The 14610-nt window shown below is 48.5% G+C and overlaps 1 protein-coding gene and 1 non-coding gene across 2 annotated transcripts in view; both read right to left on the minus strand.

Annotated features, from left to right (window-relative positions):
- The window catches only part of PTPRJ (protein tyrosine phosphatase receptor type J), a 177296-nt gene that overhangs the window by 45580 nt on the left and 117106 nt on the right, over positions 1 to 14610 (minus strand). The window contains exons 3-6 of the mRNA XM_017348393.3: positions 13034 to 13291; positions 7326 to 7589; positions 4034 to 4285; positions 2757 to 2969 (exon numbers count right to left, since the gene is read on the minus strand). Of these exons, the coding sequence (XP_017203882.3) occupies positions 2757 to 2969; positions 4034 to 4285; positions 7326 to 7589; positions 13034 to 13291 (987 nt within the window). The remainder of the gene's footprint in view (positions 1 to 2756; positions 2970 to 4033; positions 4286 to 7325; positions 7590 to 13033; positions 13292 to 14610) is intronic.
- On the minus strand, positions 9837 to 9946 carry LOC127485113 (U6 spliceosomal RNA). The gene has a single exon (XR_007912286.2). It is a non-coding gene; the product is annotated as a U6 spliceosomal RNA (small nuclear RNA).

The raw sequence follows: 14610 nt of genomic DNA on the forward strand, positions 1-14610 counted from the left end.
GAGAGGAAGGAGCTGTAATCACTTCTAGGGATTGTCCCTCCTCCCCCCATCACACCATTTAACCACAAGTGAACGTGGTTGGTGCAGAAACCACCTGGCCAACAGCCCAGCACCGTCAGTCATTATTCTTTTATGTTCATGGTGGACTCCTAACCAAACAGTAACATGCACTCCGCCCGTGCCTTGCTCCAGGAGCTCGGGGGACCCAGAAAAACCCTTATGCACCATCCATCCAAGTACAAACACTATTCCCTATAGGATCAGGTCAAGATCACAGACTGGGGCCAGTGCTGTAGCGCAGTGAGTTAATGCCCTGGCCTGAAGCGCCGGCATCCCATATGGGTGCCAGTTTGAGATCCAGCTGCTCCACTTCCAATCCAGCTCTCTGCTATGGCCTGGGAAAGCAGTACAAGATGGCCCAAGTCCTTGGGCCCCTGCATCCACGTGGGAGACCCGGAAGAAGCTCCTGGCTCCTGGCTTCGAAGCAGCTAAGCTCCAGCCGTTGCAGCCAACTGGGGAGTGACCCAGCAGATGGAAGACCTCTCTCTCTCTCTCTGCCCAACTCTGACTTTCAAATAAATAAATCCATCTAAAAAAAAAAAAAAAAGAAGAAGAAGAAGAAGAAGAAGAAGAAGAAGAAGAAGAAGAAGAAGAAGAAGAGGAAGACCACAGACTTCTGCAGGAGTCACGTCTGGGTTCCCCGGCTAGCTCTGTTTCACAGCCAGGTCTCCCTCAGGAAAACCACTTGAACTCAGTTTCATCATAAAACAGGGATAGCAATCCTAACCTCAAGAGGGAACACGACAGTGTGAGTTACTCGCCACTTGCTCGCCTCCCCCAACCCATCCTCTTCTCGCCCTGTACAAGTAACACAGCCTGGAGAGCAATGCTGCCCACCAGGTGCTCCAAAGCACACCCCTCCCCTTCTCTCTGCAAGGCAGAGAGAGAGAGAGACAGAGAGAGAGACAGAGAGAGAGAGAGAGAGAAACTCTCAAAGCACACTCAGAACATCTCTCTAGGAACTAAATCAACCCCTCCAGGAGCAGCCACGTGCAGAGCCATCAGGGAGTCCCCACAGCCCTCCTGGGCCTCCAGGGTCAGGGCTACTGGGCTACTTCCTGCTACCTGGGGGTTCTCACTGCCCCACGGCACCCACACTTCACCACCTGGCTACTCCTCCTAATACCCACCTACCCACTCCTCCTCCTTTGTAAACCTATTCCAAAGAAAAACACGCTCTTTTGGCTTAAGTAGTAAACCAGCTCCCCCAAAGGGCCTTACAGAGGGAGCCACAGCCTCTTCCTTTTCAGCCTCACCTCCCCCTGCCCGCTGTGCCCCCAGGTCCGTTCTCTGCACTTACACGTGGGTTGTTTTCTCAACTGATTCACCCTCTCCACTGTCTCCACTTATCTAAAGCCTACCCTGCCTCCACGTGAGTTCAACCCTTCCCACGGGTCACCCACACAGCACCCATGCCCCTTCTGAACAGTGGGAGCCAGTGCTTGTCACCCACATGGACGCCGGGGGGATTGCAGTGCCGTCTCCCAGCATAGCCATCCAGAAAGCACAGCCATGTCACCCTCTCCTTCCTGGGCCTCTGAACCCCCAAGGTGCACCACCAGATGCAGCGTGGACCCACCCTCCAGAGTTTCCCAAGTCCAGTCTGTTTTCTGTCCTTGCTCCTCCAGCCCTGGCCCTCAGTTCTGTGGGCCTATGACAGCCTTTCTATTTATTAAGACAACCCAAGTCAGTTCATGTCTTCTACAACAGAGCCTCTGTGTTTAGCTGTGACACTACAGTGTCTAGTCCTGAGCTCACGAGGCCTGACCATGCACTGTCACATGGATGTCTGTGTCAACTCCCCATCCATGCTGACAGCTCCCAGGCCAGCAGGAACCAACCATTCCTTTACTCCTTCATCAGCACCAAAGCCCTCCCAACATTGGTCAACTGGTAGAATGGGAGTGCTGATAAATTCGAGTTAGACAAGCAGCAATGTGCATGGTAAAGATCAGTATGAATCCCAACAGCAAGTCCAAAAATGGAAACTCCTTATCTCGGGGGAAAAAAAATCGATCGTGTTCTATTTATAAGAAAAATATGATACCAGTTTGTCTCATTGGCTGATATGCAGGGACAGACAGACAGACACGAGGCTGTGTCCAATGCCAGCACAAAGCAGCTGCTCAATATTTTTCACTGTTTTTTTTTAAATATTTAATATTCCTTTATTTAAAAGGCAGTGTGATGGAGACAGAGCAGGACAGAAAGACAGGGAAGTCTTCCCATCTACTGTTTCACTCCCCAAATGGCTGCAACAGCCAGGTCTGGGCCAGGCTAAAGCCAGGAGCCAGGAACTCCATCCAGATCTCTTACATGGGTAGCAGGGGCCCCGGTACTTGGGCCATCACCCATTCATTGCCTTCCCAGGCGCTTCAGCAGGAAGCTGGATCAGAAGTGGAGCAGCCGAGACTCGAGCTGTCGCTCTGATATGGGATGCCAGCATCACACGTGGTGGCTTAACCTGCTGCACCCAAACAAGGGTCCCCATTTCAGGGAAGTGCCAGGCCAGGGAGGGAAGAAGAAACTCAGTCGATCCGTTCTCTCCAAAATCTTCCGGAACACTGCCGCTGACAACGAAACCAGCTGCTGAGAAGCAGTGAGAAAGCTCTAACAACTCAGCAACCGAATCAGAGAGGACAGAACTCGGTGCTGGGAACCTCCGGCCACCGCCGGGGCAACAAAAGCCAACGTACTCGTCCTGAACGCGACGGCCTGCGGCTGTCCTTCTGTGCCATCTGCCGCTTGCGGGAAAACGGAGGCCCTGTACCGAGTACCGGGGTCTAATCCCGTAAGAAGCACTTGCACATCCCCCGGGGCCGTGGGGTCAAGGCGCTGTACGGAGGCCGTGGGGCGGCTGCGTGGCAGGGGCGAGCTCTCGATCGGGGGCGTCTCTGTGCTGTTGGCATCTGCGTGAAGCACAGGAGGAAAGACGTTAACTGTGAGAGAAACGCACACCCCTGTTCTTTCAGCACCCCCACTCCACATCGGACGGTGCCCATGGCTGGCATTCCCACCTCCTCCAGAGAGACAGACAGACAGACAGACACACACACACACACACACACACACACAGCGGCCTGCAGAGGCCTGGCGCTCTCACTGTGCGCTGTTCTTCCAGGCAAACCATGCATTTCGTGCCAACTCCGTTGTTTCGTGTCATTCTCCACACCTTGGGGCATGAACTCTCCCTCCCCAGTGCGATTCCCAGGAGCACCTGCCTGACTCAGACTTTGCTAATTAGAGTCCACCCAAAGAAGGTTCCCCAGGGCCAGACCAGGCTGGCGAGGGAATGACAGGGTATGAAACAGGGGGATGGCTGGTTGCTCCTCGAGTCACTGTGGCAAAGAGGCAGCTGGTGGGAGAAATGAGAACTGCTGTCCCTTTAACACCTCACAGCCTGGAGTGGAGGAAGACAGAGGAACCAGCAGGTCACTCTTTTAGTCCCAGCCACTTAAAAGTTTGGTTTCTGCCACCTGCCACCAGGAACCCTAACACCACCTTGTAGCTTTGCAATCTTATGTATAAAGTGGAAGTCCTTGCCCCACTCAACCTGGGGGCTTATCCTAGGGACCCAGTGAAAATTCCATACCACTTGCAAATGATGGCTCCAACATCCACACGAAAGACGTCTGTTGGCTCTTCTCAGTGGATGTGCTAAGTTCCTCCAGTGGCCCTACCTAGGTTAGCGCACCTGTCATATGTTAGACTGAAAATTTAAAAGCTTCCCAGGCCCTCTGCTTTCTCGGCCGCCCCACTGCCACTCTGAACCTCGGTGCGTTCACTCATAAAATCAGATCACTTTCCCTTCCTTCCTCAGACAGCTGTGGGATCAAACCGAAGCATGGAGGAAAAGCCCTCTAAAAACTGTAAAATCCTACACAGATATTAAAAAAAAAAAAAAAAAAAAAACAAAACAGTATTTTTTTCAACTCCTAAGTTATCAAAAGCCAAACCCCATAGGGTGACTCACCCCAGACACCTTCTGGAACCATGGGGTCTCCCTCTGTCTCATTTGACTCTAGAAAATGCCAAATGACTCTGTATTGAAACCCTGGCTTCAGGTCTGAAATATTGACCGCAGCATCCGGGGTCGGCAAATCATGGCTCCCATAGCTTTCCAGGAACATCCGGCAGAAGGCGGTGCCATTGTGACTGCTCCAGCGCAGAGTGGCCTCTGTCACACCCACGAAGACAATGTGCAGTCCAGAAACTGGTTCAGGCTCTGTAATAAAAACACACCACGGACATAAATGGAACATGGTATCTGCAGTCACTCCACTTTAAGAATAACTGGGGTCACTGCTGATTCAATGTAACTAAAATACTAAAAACACTTCCCTTACAACAGAGTTCAGTTCATTTCCATCATTTCATGGTAAAGGAAAACCAAACTATCATGCAGAAAAGAGGAGAAGGAATAAACCTTAAAACCAAAAATGCTTAGGATCTGTTCTACTCTTTAAGACTAACTCCAGCGGGCGCCGCGGCTCACTAGGCTAATCTTCCGCCTGCGGCACCGGCACACCAGGTTCTAGTCCCAGTCGGGGTGCCGGATTGTGTCCCGGTTGCCCCTCTTCCAGGCCAGCTCTCTGCTGTGGCCAGGGAGTGCAGTGGAGGATGGCCCAAGTGCTTGGGCCCTGCACCCCATGGGAGACCAGGAGAAGCACCTGGCTCCTGCCTTCGGATCAGCACGGTGCAGCAGTCGCGACGCACCAGCCGCAGCTGCCATTGGGGGGTGAACCAACGGTAAAGGAAGACCTTTCTCTCTGTCTCTCTCTCTCTGTCCACTCTGCCTGTCAAAAAAAAAAAAAAAAAAAGAACATCTTGGGACCACAGTGGACTGGAGGAAGGCTGCCTGGTTTCCACCTGATGCACGATGCCCTGAGATCTCAGAAGAAATGAACTTCGCCACGCACCAGCATCTCCAGCTGCAGCCCTAGGTTCCTAGGCTGTGTACTAAGGACAGCTACATCCGTACACACTCAGTACTCAGTAGCTGACGAACTCTCTTCTGGCAGAGTCCTGTCCTCAAAGGGCCTTATGGTGGCCAAGCATGCTCACTGCTACTGCCTCCTCTTCGCCATGGTCAACAACTGTGTGTCACCCTGTCCCCAAAACCACTTCTACTGGCTATTACCAAAAAGACAAAAGATAACAAGCACTGACAAGGATGTGAAGGAAACGGAACCCTTGCACTCTGCTGGTAAGAATGTAAATTGGCACAGCCATTGTGGAAAACAGTACGGAGGTTCCTCAAAAAAAAACTAAAACAGATCTAGCATATGGTCCAACAATTCCACTGCTGGAATATATCCAAGGGAAAAGAAATCGGGCTGTTGAAGAGACGTCTGCAGTCCCATGTGTACTGCAGCGCTATTCACAATAGCCAAAAATTATAAACAACCTCAATGTCCATCTACTGGTGAGTGGATAAGCACAACGTGGGGTGTGCATCTGCAATGGAACACCACTCAGCCACAGAAGAGGATGAACCTTGTCATCTGCAACATCGATGCAAACTGAGGTCAGTATGTTGAGTGAAGTAAGCCAAGAAGTAAGTTTGCACAATGCCACACATATGAAACATTTTTTTAAAAAGTTGGTCTCATAGAAGTTGAGACTGTAACGATGGTTTCCAGAGGCTGGGAAGAGTAGGAAAGGAGGAGATGATGGAGGAAAAACAACTAATAATGCTAAGTTCTTTTTTTTTTTTTTTTTTTGACAGGCAGAGTTAGTGAGAAAGGTCCTCCTTCTGTTGGTTCACCCCCCAAATGGCTCCTACAGCCGGCGCGCTGCGCCAATCAGAAGCCAGGAGCCAGGTGCTTCCTCCTGGTCTCCCATGCAGGTGCAAGGCCCAAGCACTTGGGCCATCCTCCACTGCCTTCCCAGGCCACAGCAGAGAGCTGGACTGGAAGAGGAGCAACTGGGACAGAATCCGGTGACCCAACCGGGACTAGAACCCGGGGTACCTGTGCCGCAGGCAGAGGATTAGCCTAGTGAGCTGCAGCGCCGGCCTAATAATGCTAAGTTCTAACTAGGAGTAGATATTCTGGTGCTCCATTGCACCAGAGGGCGACTACAGGTAAAGAAAGAAGGATTTTAAATGTCTTCACCTTACACGAGTGTGAAATGTTGGAGGAGACAGATGTTTACCCTGACCCGAACATCATGCAAAGTACACACATATTAAAACACCACAAGACCCCACAGTACGTCTAATTTTTTTGTGTCAAGTAAAAATGAAGAAATAGTGTGTGTCCTCTTGCTCGTCAACCCTCCCTCGCAGTCTCTCTGTCCTCCCCTTGGTTCCCTCTCGCAGCTTCTCTGGGGCTGCTCCCTCTCAAACGGAGCCGAGGCACACGGGGCTGGTTCCAGGTGCCTGTTACACCCGTTCCCATGGCTCCTCTCTCTGAAGTTCTTATTTTCACTTACTGGGCTTCTGAGCAAGGTTTGTTTAAAGAAAGTGTCCGGGCTGAAAGGCACGTGAAAGCCAGTGGATTGCTGTTTGCTGTTTGGCATCCTGAAGAGGTGCTGTGTTCCACACTGCTCATCCAGACCCCGCGCACCGAGAGGCCAGGCTGCCACGGCAAGCCCACTCCCGGCCACACCCCATTCAGAACACCCACTGAGGACTTCTTTCTCAGATCTTTAGTGCTGCTCACCTTAAAAAGAGCTTCTTGCGTGATGTTTCGGTGGTATTGTGGTTGGTTAATTTTGGTGCTTTTCACCTTTATTTAACTTTGCAGCTCTAATGAGAGGCTTGGGGTAACAACCTCTAGGCTAAATGAAAATCTAAGCTGTCTAACCTTAATCAGAATCTAAATGTCATTGGGTCTTATTCCATTTGAAACTTACACTCGCTATCAAGAGTACCAAACAGCCCTGCCTGACGGAAACTCCTGCGAATAGAAACACAGGGTCAGCTTCCCAGGGAGTTCAAAGGCTAGTAATTACTGACACCATCGAAACACATTTCCAACGAGGCCTCTACTTCAGAGCCTTAGCAAAACAGTAGATATTAATGAACAGTAACGAAAGATTTTTCAAAACCAACCAGTTGCGAGTCGTTAAGACTTCAAAAGACACACAGGACCTTAATACTGAATGAACAGGACCACCACCTCAGCTCCTGGCTTGGGAACAACACAAAACCCTTCCTCTTCCTCGAGGTTGTGAAAAGCAATGTCTCTCCAATGGGTACCCCCCCACACAGACAAGGTGCCAGGACACAGAATGAGAAGGAAGGGAGCCAGTCACCTTACCTGTTGTGACATTTTTGAACCTGGGTTCTCCCCAAGTCCCATTGCCTACTCCTGGGGAGACGGAGAACGTATATGCAGTCGCTGGGCTTAGGCCTGTGACGTTGCAACTCGTCTGGTTTTTGTCCGTCATCACCCACTCGTTCTCCATCTTATTGCTTACTCTGTAGATGTACTCAGAAGCAGCAGTGTCATTGCTTTTCCAGGTGAGGACCACGCTGGTAGGGCTGATAGAAGCAACTTCAATGTCAAACACAGGACTGGGTTCTATTTAAATACGGTTTTCAAGGAAAAAAGAAGAAAAATGACATTTAAAAAAAAAGCAACGGAAGATCTGTTCTGCATGTCCGCTTTCCGGAAGTGAATTTCATGAAGTTATCAATTCTCTGTGCTCACCTCCTAGACTTCCCTGCACCAGCCCATCTTTAAGTACAGGGCTGGGAAATTGACAGAAGCTGGCCAGTGCTGGCTGAGCCTGGGACATGGGATTCAATCTCTGTAGAGGCTCATAAAAAGGGAGAACCAAGATGCCAAATCAGTCTCCCCCCCGCCCCAAATTCTCAGCAAACACTGCAGGCAAGGAGACATTGCAGTATGTCTAACATCAGGAGACAGCTCGACAGTTTTTCTGACATAAAAGTGACACGGGGCAGGACAGCAGAAAGATGAAAGGACTGGTCTTGGAATCCAGATCCACACTTAAAAGATCTGCTCAGGGGGCCAGCACTGTGGCGCAGCGGGTTAAAGCTCTGGCCTGAAGCACCAGCATCCCATATGGGCACCAGTTCAAGACCTGGCTGCTCCACTTCCCATCCAGCTCTCTGCTATGGCCTTGGAAAGCAGAAGATGGCCCAAGTGCTTGGGCCTCTGCACCTGCGTGGGAGACCCAGATCGGATCGGCGCAGCTCTGGCCATTGTGGCCAACTGGGAGTGAACCATCGGATGGAAGACCTCTCTCTCTCTCTGCCTCTCCTCTCTCTCTGTATAACTCTGATTTTCAAATAAATAAATAAATCTTCTTTAAAATTTAAAAAAAAAAAGACCTGCTCCACCTTTTCAGCCGTGCGACCTGGAATTAATCCCTTCAAACCTCTCGACTGCAGGTTCTCCTGCCAACAGCTCTAACACACCATACTAAATGCAAACGATTAGTACTGAATCACCATGACACAAGGAACAAGGTCACTGGATTTGGCCACAAAAAAATATCTGGGTCCAGAACCCAATTCTGCCCAGCATCTGCCATGTGGGTTTACTCAAAATCACCTCACCTCTGTACACCTTGGTGAAATTATAGATGCACAAGACAAATTTCAACCAATGGAAACCAATGGACGCCATCATGGTTAATAACACTACCAAACGGATGCCTTCTAATTAAACTCAAGATTGAAGATTACCAACCAGAAGCAGAATGAAACACAGGAGGTCGGGACTTCACTCTCGAAGAGTCTGGGGTTGCCCAAAAGAGTAAAGGCACTAAAGGCATTGGCCACTGACCCCTGCTTGTCCAGGAGTCTGTCCTTCGCTTTCATGGGCTTGTGAGTTTTTCTAACCTCCTCCTCCTGCTGACTTTAGTTTTATATCATCACGGTCAGATACCTACTAAGATTCCAACATCCCTAAGCTCGCTAATCCTTGTTTTCTGGCCTAATGTATAATCTATCCAGGAGACTACTGCACATGGGTTGAGAAGAATCAAGTATTTGCTTCATTTACAGTCAAGGTTGTTACTGATAGGGAAGGACCTCCTATTGCCACTTTGTTGTTTCCCAGTTGTTTTGTTCTTTTCTTCCTGTCTTCCTTGTAGTGGAGTATTTGCCTTAAGTGGTATGTTTTGTTTTGTTTTGTTTCATTTATTTGAAAGGCAGAGTTACAGAGAGGCAGAGGCACAGAGAGGGGGGAGAGAGGTCTTCCATCCACTGGTTCACTCCCCAAATGGCCACAACAGCCAGAGCTGGGCCAATCCAGGGTCAGGAGCCAGGAGCTTCCTCCAGGTCTCCCACACAGGTTCAGGGGCCCAAGGACTTGGGCCATCTTCTACTGCTTTCACAGGCCATAGCAGAGAGCTAGACTGGAAAAGGAACAGTTGGGACTCGAACCGGCACCCATGTGGGATGCCAGCATTGCAGGCAGCTTTACCCGCTATGCCACAGAGCCAGCCCCTAGTGGTATGTTTTGATTCCTTGTTCTCTGTGTGTGTGTGCATGTGTGTGTGTGTATGTGTGCGTATCTACTACAGGTTTTACTTTGTGGTTACTAAAATGCTTCCCAAAAAATCCTGTAGCGGGTCACTTAAACTGGTAACCTTATACCCGCCCCCCACTGTCTCACTCTCTCTCTCTCTCTCTCTCACACACACACACACACTCAAAAGCCTACACTTTTACTCCAGTCTTCTCCCTCACATTTTGATTTTTTGCAACCTAAATTAATTACCTTTTGAGATAACATTTTTAATTTGCATTACAGTCAAAGGCCTAATGGCTTTACTACAGAAGGAGTATGACAAAAAAACAGATGGAAGGCTTCACAAGTCTGTGTGTCGTCCTTGCACAGGGACCATACTCATTTACCCTGTGTCATTCGAATATCAGAATACATGGGGCCAACATAAGCCCCACGGACTGAATTTCTGATCCTTTTATACTATACATTCCCTGACAAAATATTGCAGCTATCATCATTTACAGTTTTGTCTCTTCACCTTCCTACCAACGACACACCACCATGATCATGCTCGGAGTATTCTGAATTTGACTGTGTACTTTTACCAGTCACTGTTATACTTCCCAATGTTTTTGCGGTATGCACAGTGTCTCTTTTCCTTTCCATTTGAAGAAGTCCCTGTACCATTTCTTTAACACAGATCTGGTGGTGATGGACTCCCTCAGTTTGTGTCTGGGGGAGTCTGGCTGGGTACAGGACCCTGGCTTGGCAGTGTCTGTCCTCTAGCATCTGGATGTGTCTTTCCCCGTCTCTGGCCTCGAAGCTTCTGTGCAGACAGAGTCTACAGCTCAGCTGCCAGACTCCCTCCTCCTGCTGGTTTCAGGGTGCTCTCACTGTCCCCGATTTCTGACAGTATGTGCTGGGTCCGTCCTACCTGGACTCAGCATGAGTCCAGCTGTTTACACTGTGCACCTGGATCTTCAATCTTCCTCCAGGTCTGGAAAGTTTTCCACTATTTCTTTAAGCTTCCTCTCCATTCATCTCTCTCTACTCTCTTCAACTCCAGCGACTTCAATGTCTGTTCTCTCGATGCAGACATAAATCCTATAAGTTTTCTTCATTCCTTTTGATTCTGTTTTCTTTTTCTTCCTCTGTGTGTTTTCAATAACCTCTCCTCAAATCCACAGATTCTTTCTCCTGCTTAATTCTGCTTTTTATGCTCTCTGCTGCATTTTTCCTTTCACTCATTTTTTCAATCTCGCTATTAAATGTCTTTCTGATGCCTTATTGTTTCCCTCATTTCTCTGAACTGTGTTCTTGTATTTTCTGGAACTTTGCTGAGCTCCCTAAGTGACTCTGCATTCTGTGGGGAATGCACTCATCTCCAGCTCCGTGGAGTCGGTCGCTGGCACTTTCTTCTCTCTTTCTGGTGATGTCATATGTTCCTGACGGTTCTTGATCCTAGTGGCCGTGTAGCCATGGCTGCATAGTTGAAGAGGCAGGCACTTGCTTCAGTCTTCAGTGACTGATTTTTTCAGGAACAGCCCTCAGCAGACACCTGTCCACAGATACTCCGGGCTGACCATCTCATGAGGCCCCTATACTCGAGGACCACCGTAGCTGTTGCAGCGCTGAGGGACATCCTAGCCTAGAACCATCCTTTTAAAAAATATTTATTTATTTATTTGCGAGATAGAGTTCAGACAGAGAGAGGGAGACACAGAGAGAAAGGTCTTCCAGCTGCTGATTCACTCCCCAAATGGCTGCAGTGACCAGAGCTGAGCTGATCTGAAGCCAGGAGCTTCTTCTGGGTCTCCCATATGAGAGCAGGGGCCCGAGTATTTGGGCCATTTTCCACTGCTTTCCCAGGTGCATTAGCAGAAAGCTGGATTGGAAGAGGAGTAGCAGGGACTCGAACCAGCAGCCATATAGGATGCCAGCATGGCAAAGGCTTAGCCTACTACATATAGCACAGGCCCCACCAGAACCATACATTTTTAAAAACGACAAACATTAGCTCCCTAGGAATGCCTAAGTCATTCTCTCATCAACCTAGGAATAATCCAATGATTCATTTAAACTTTTTTCATGGAATAATTTTATCAATATCAGTTAGCCTAAAATTATCACACTACTACAGTATCTATAAAAAACTGTAAAAATAATCTACCTGCCCAACAAAACGGCAGTAGGTAAACAATTTAGAATACTTCTTGATGAGTAGTTCTTAAATTTTTTTGAGATAACTCCTTAAAAATGAGGAAGGCTCTCAGAGAATGTTTGTTTATGCAGGCTACACTTATCAATATTTGTAATGTTAGAAATTAAAGCCACTAATTTTTAAATACAGAATTATACAAGAATATATCCCATTAGCTATTAGTGTGACAATGTCACATAGCATTTGGAATACTCTACTGTACACTTATGAAAGTGAAAAAAACTAAGCAATATTCCAGTATTGTTGCAATAACCACGCACACAGAGACCTCAGAAGAATCTAGAGATCTCCAGAGATCCCTGGGCCACACTTTGAAAAGCACTGGACAAGCCCAGGACTCAGGAAATGGGAAGGGTCATGATCGCATACAGGCAGCCACAGGCAGTACATAACCAGCCTGTGGTTCTGTTCCAATAAAACTCTGCAAAAGCAGACAACTGACCAGTCTTGGCCTGTGAGCAATTACTATCTGCGAAATCTGATTTGAGCAATGAAATGCCAGGCAGGTGCTGAAGGCCCCCTGTAAAGATACTCATGCTGACAGTGAAGAACGTTCATCACAGGCTGGTTAGAGGGGGAAGCAGCAGGTCCAGGATGACCTCAGTGTTGGTGGAAGATAAGAGCACGCACGTGTTGTGTGTGTGTGGATATGTCCATATCATGTAATCGTAAAACATCATACACCAAAAGCTATCAACGAGTATATCCCTGGTTGACAGCTTACATGTGATTTTTTTTTCTTATTCTCTCATGGCTACATTTTATGTAATAAAAATGCATTATTGTTATAATGAAATTTTTTAAGGTTTTGATAACTTAAAGAAAAACAGTATTTAGAAAACCAGCACTTACAAATTATAAGACTTCCTTTAAGAAACACAACTGTTAGTTAGCCTAGGGAAATTACTGATGCCATAAACAAGAGTGTCAAATTGTTAAGTCAACAACAGGAGTCACTGTGTACTTACTCCTCATGTGGGATCTCTGTCCTTAATGTTTTGTCCAATGTGAATTAATGTTATAACTAGTACTCAAACAGTATTTTACACTTTATGTTCTGTGTGGATGCAAACTGATGAAATCTTTACTTAATATATACTAAATCGATCTTCTGTATATAAAGATAATTGAAAATGAGTCTTGATGTGAATGGAATGGGAGAGGGAGCGAGAGATGGGAGGGGTGCAGGTGGGAGGGAAGTTATGGGGGGGGAAGCCATTGTCCATAAGCTGTACTTTGGAAATTTATATTTACTAAATAAAAGCTTAAAAAAAAAAAAGAAACACAACTGTTGGACAGCAAACCCAGCCCACTTGCTTACCAGTTGTACAGGAAACTCTCTGGGGTGCCTCTTCAGTCCCATTTGGTCCTTGGGCAAATATTTCAAAGTGGTAACTGGTCCCGGGGTATAAGTCGCCGATGGTGATGCTCTGGTTGGTGGTGGTTCCCTCCCAGGACCAGCCGGCTCCATCCTGCGTGGCATACAGCCTGAAGGACTCCGAGTCATTGCTGCTCCACGCTAAGCTGACCTCCCTCGTGCTGACACTCGTCACTCGAAAGTCAGAAACCGAACCAGGGACTGTGGGAAAATGGAATGAATAGATTCAGAATCTGGCCAGAAGCCAACCCTCACAAACATCCACACAGGGAGGAAATGCAAGCTTGGGACAACTGGTCTCTCCTCTACTCTGTATCACCACCTACAACAGGAGTCCCTTGGACAGCAGTGTCGCTAGCCAGGCAGAGAGCACTGTGGCCTCACAAGTGCAGACCCCACAGGGGCAGGCGTTGTGCCTCCTGCTTAAGACACTGGATGGGAGGCCCACATCCCATACCACAGTGTTGGGTTCAAGTTCTGGCTCCACTCCTGATTCCGCCTTCCTGCTAACGCATACTCTGGATGGCAGCAGATGATGGTTCTGGGTCTCTGCCACCCACAGGGGAGACCTGCATGGAGCTCCCAGCTCCCAGCTTTGGCCTGGCCCAGCCCTGGCTATTGTGGGTATTTAGGGAATGAGTCAGCAAATGGGACCTCTCTGTGTCCATCCATCTCTCTGTCTCTCCCTCTCTCTCTCTCCCTCTTCTGTCTCTCAAATAAAATAATCAAATAAAATCTAATGTTTTAAAAAAGGAATACAGACATCAGGAGCTTAAGTTGTACAGAGTCATGCACAGGAAATGAGACAAGGCAGAAGCCCCATGGTCAAGGGCTCGGGCTCTGGAGGAGAACCGGGGCTGCTCCAGGCTGCTCGACCTTGAACACATTTCCAAGCCTCCCACAGCCTCTCTTTCGGGAGTTGCAGCAGAGGCTGCTGTTCCCAAAATTCATTCAACACCCTCTTCTTCCTTCGTCATATACTCCCAGAGGTTTTATCTGTACTCAGCTTTGGGGAACAAAGACTACATTTCCCAGCCTCCCTTGCAGCAAGATCCAGCCATGTGACTAAGTTCTGGCCAACCCAGTATGAACAGAAGGAAGCCCTGCAAGACTTAAAGATGGGAGCTCTGCTGTTAGCCTGCCGCCTTCCTGTGGCTGGAATATGGATGCGACGGGAGCCTCACTGTGGTGGCGGCTGCAGCTTCCTGACCCCACGCTCTTGGAGCCCGTAGGGACGGCACAGGTTTCCTGATCCCTCTCTCTACTGTCTGTGCCAGGGACAGCAGATGACGCGCCTCACCTCGGTCGGGCTGTCCTGAGGCCCGCTCCCCAGTTGTCACGAGCTGGGGTGCATTCCCCAAGAATCCACATGGTTAAGTTTTAACCCCAACCAAGTAACCCAGGATGTGACTAGACTTAGAGATTGGGTCTTTAATGTGGGAATTACGTCAAAATGAGGTCATCTGGGAGGACCCCAATGGGCTATGGCTGTGTCCTTATAAGAAGAGATTAGGACACAG

The sequence above is a fragment of the Oryctolagus cuniculus genome, chromosome 1 (genome assembly GCF_964237555.1).
Source record: "Oryctolagus cuniculus chromosome 1, mOryCun1.1, whole genome shotgun sequence".
NCBI classification, from domain to species: Eukaryota; Metazoa; Chordata; class Mammalia; order Lagomorpha; family Leporidae; genus Oryctolagus; species Oryctolagus cuniculus.